At 29.7% G+C, this 3,239-nt stretch overlaps 1 protein-coding gene across 1 annotated transcript in view; it reads right to left on the reverse strand.

Moving 5' to 3' along the window:
• LOC108576247 (inactive dipeptidyl peptidase 10) overlaps positions 1–2,322 on the reverse strand; it is an 8,669-nt gene extending 6,347 nt beyond the window's left edge. Inside the window, exon 1 of the mRNA XM_017939205.1 lies at positions 2,066–2,322. Within this exon, the coding sequence (XP_017794694.1) occupies positions 2,066–2,098 (33 nt within the window). The 5' untranslated portion in view covers positions 2,099–2,322. The remainder of the gene's footprint in view (positions 1–2,065) is intronic.
• Between the last annotated feature and the right edge of the window lie 917 nt (positions 2,323–3,239).

Raw genomic sequence — 3,239 nt, forward strand, 5'->3', positions numbered from 1 at the left:
CATAAAATAATTATTTAACATAAAAATTTGGAATATCGTAGAAAATTCAAAAAAACACAATAGCCTTGCATAAGTTACTAATACAATTATTTAAAAAAATCACAATGTAATTACTTATTCGATTAATATAATTAATTTTCAAGTCTATCAGTAGGTCAATGCTAACATTTTATATTTATTCTTACGATAATTATCGATTTTGTAAAATAAAAATAATTCATTTTACGTCCGGAATTAAAAAGATTAATATAACATGTAAAATTAATTTCTTCTGGATTCGTTCCACTGTTTATTTTATTTAAGATTGCCTCGTTAAGACTCGATAATATTAAAATGAAAACAGTTTCAAATATATAAAAAGTTCGACTGTAAAATTTGCAAAAATTTGACGGTAAAACTATTTTGTACGAAAATTTCTACCTCGTTGCTATTTTTTATCGTGGCACAATTTTTCTATCGAATTATAACATTTTTCGATGTAACACTAAACTTCGATTCATTACAGAACAGCAAACAACATTGAACATTTACTTATAAAACAACTTGATTTTAATAACTGTAAAATTACATTTGTTTTAAAACGTTGTTTAAACAAAAAATCAAATTCTATAAAATATACAAAATAATACTGTGCACAGCGCGTTTTTTTTTTTAGATATATATTTTTCGAATTTGCGTATGTAAGATACAAATAATAAGGTTGCGTTTACTGATCAAAATTTTTCTAATTTTATTATTTTCCCATACATATAAACATATTTATTGTTCATTTATAAAAATACCCTTTACGAAGTAAACGCCATTTTTAGAAACATTCGTGTGTCACATAACGAATATTATGTTTATGACAATAATTAAAAAGTAGCTCTCGTTTGTTATTGAATAATTTTTATTGACTTTTTAGTGAATATTATGGTATTTTAACAACGTGACGAACGGCTATAAATCAAAATTCTTTTAAACAGTTATGTTTAAAAACACTTGTACTTAGTATAGACTAGAATACAAAGAACGTAATTAATGAAAGTTAAATGTTTTCCTTGTATCTCTTCTATTCAACTGTGAGGATTGAAGGAAGAAAGAAATATTACGTTTTTAATGCAAACTCAATTAAAGTATTTCGCCCTAAATCGATAAAGAATGAAGCAGTGAAATATTTATTGCAAAAGAAAAATGTATATAAATTACAAGGAAAATTGTTTTATTTTTTTAAATCAATTCTTCGTTAAAAATTACGCGAAGTATATTTCAGTTTTTATTTCATACCTCTATTTCTAACGACAATAACAATTCTTTGATAAACAAATTTTTATTTAAAGAACGAAACAGGATATCCAATTTGTCGATGCATCGTTGCAACTTTCCCTCATTTTCATTTCTATTTATTCTCGGAAAATTAATGCTGAGCACACATTTTTAGAGCACTATCCATATCACCTATATTCAAATTCGTAAGTTTAACAATTTTCCCTCTGTCAGTAATTCAGATATTGAAATAAAATTCTCTCTCTGTTAACGCAAAAATGCAGACACGATGTTTCGCAATTAAAAGAAACAATCACGGAGAAGACACTTACAATGAAAAGCAATACAACGAAATTTTCTTCGTGTAACAACAGAATTTCGAAATTACGATCAATAAAATCTTACTCTGATTTTGCAAGACACCGTTAAAGTGTATAGTTTCTCGCCAAAAGCAAAAATTACCCTCTTCCACTCTAAACACACTTTAAACCCGTTTATTAATAACAAAACAGAAAAATCGTTACGCTGCATCGGAAAAATTGATACTTCTTACAAAACCACATTACACGTTACAACTGATTGTGTTGTTTAAAAAAGAAAAAAAAACTAATCAACGTGGAGATCAATTATAATTCTTCAAATAATTCTTGCAAATTAATTACACATTTTCCTCTTATAATTTATCAACATCTAAGATATTCATATTTTCCGTCCACTCTCGAAATGTGAAGAGAGAGAGAGAGAGAGAGAGCGAGAGAGGGTGAAAGAGAAAAGGGAGGAAAAATTGTACGAGGCTAATGTAAGGGAATCAATTAATTACCTCGTCGTCGTAAATGTTATCGTGATCTGCCATCGGGAAAGTGAATCGATATCCCGATGTTTCTGTTGAATTAAGAAGGCAAACAACAGAAGGTCGTGCTAAAGTTTATCCCGTCCGGAACTGCGGCAATTGTGTAGTCCCTTGTGCAATGTGATACATGCATATGTACCCACTGACATATATATGTGTATATAAGTGTAAAAAAATGAACACACAACGGAAGAAATGTGGAGAAACGAAGAACTCGGAGGGGGGGAGAACGGTTTCCGCGTAATGATTTCAACGGCACGATACGGTCCCTCGACTTTGCACCGTGCGAAATTTTCGGTACTGATATGGAGATTGTCCCCGATGATGCTGGAAGAACGAAGCCTGCGCGGTACTGATGCTGCGCGCTTCTACCTTTTCCTTTTTTTCCACTCCTGTATTTTAAATTAATTCCAGTATGAATGGGATCGTCAGGTCTATGCTATTAATGATTATTCGTTGCAATGAAAATGTTGCGTTTTCAAAATGACGGATGAAAATTTTAGCGTAGTTACTTGGTCTGGATTCGAGGTCGTTATTTTCTCTGCGTAACCGTGCTTAAGGATAAAGGTAATTGTATTTCATTTCTGCAAGTACACGATGTAGGGAAGTTTGTTTTCCATCTAGTTTAGTTAAACACGATACTTTGTCACGTTCGATTTCTTTAATTTATCGAGTTATTTTTGATTATTTGCTGGACTGACTTACTTCGAACATTCTGGTTTTTCGAGGGTATGAAATTTTGATGTTCTCGTTAAATTTTACTGCTCGTGTTGTCACGTATCGTAACGCTATTTTCGTTATTTTTCAGTCAGTTCTTTTAGATTTTGTGAAAATTTGCTGTTTTATTCCGTTTTACGAAATTACACATTTACGATGCAGATTTAATTTTTTTTATATAAAATATTTCCCCTCTAATGACAAATTAATTGATTTAATTACATATGGTATTATAAAAGTAATAAAAATTAAAATGTAAAAAAAGGTATTTGGAACTATAATTATAGGTGTCGTTATTATTATTAACTATTAAATAACAGGAAGTATTTTGGTTTTATTATTACGATCATCCTTGTTTTAATGATTTGCAACTTGCAAAAAAATTTGTACGCAGTTTTATTCTGTTTATTATTTATTATCAGTATTA

The sequence above is a fragment of the Habropoda laboriosa genome, unplaced genomic scaffold (assembly GCF_001263275.1).
Source record: "Habropoda laboriosa isolate 0110345459 unplaced genomic scaffold, ASM126327v1 scaffold212, whole genome shotgun sequence".
Classification (NCBI taxonomy): Eukaryota; Metazoa; Arthropoda; class Insecta; order Hymenoptera; family Apidae; genus Habropoda; species Habropoda laboriosa.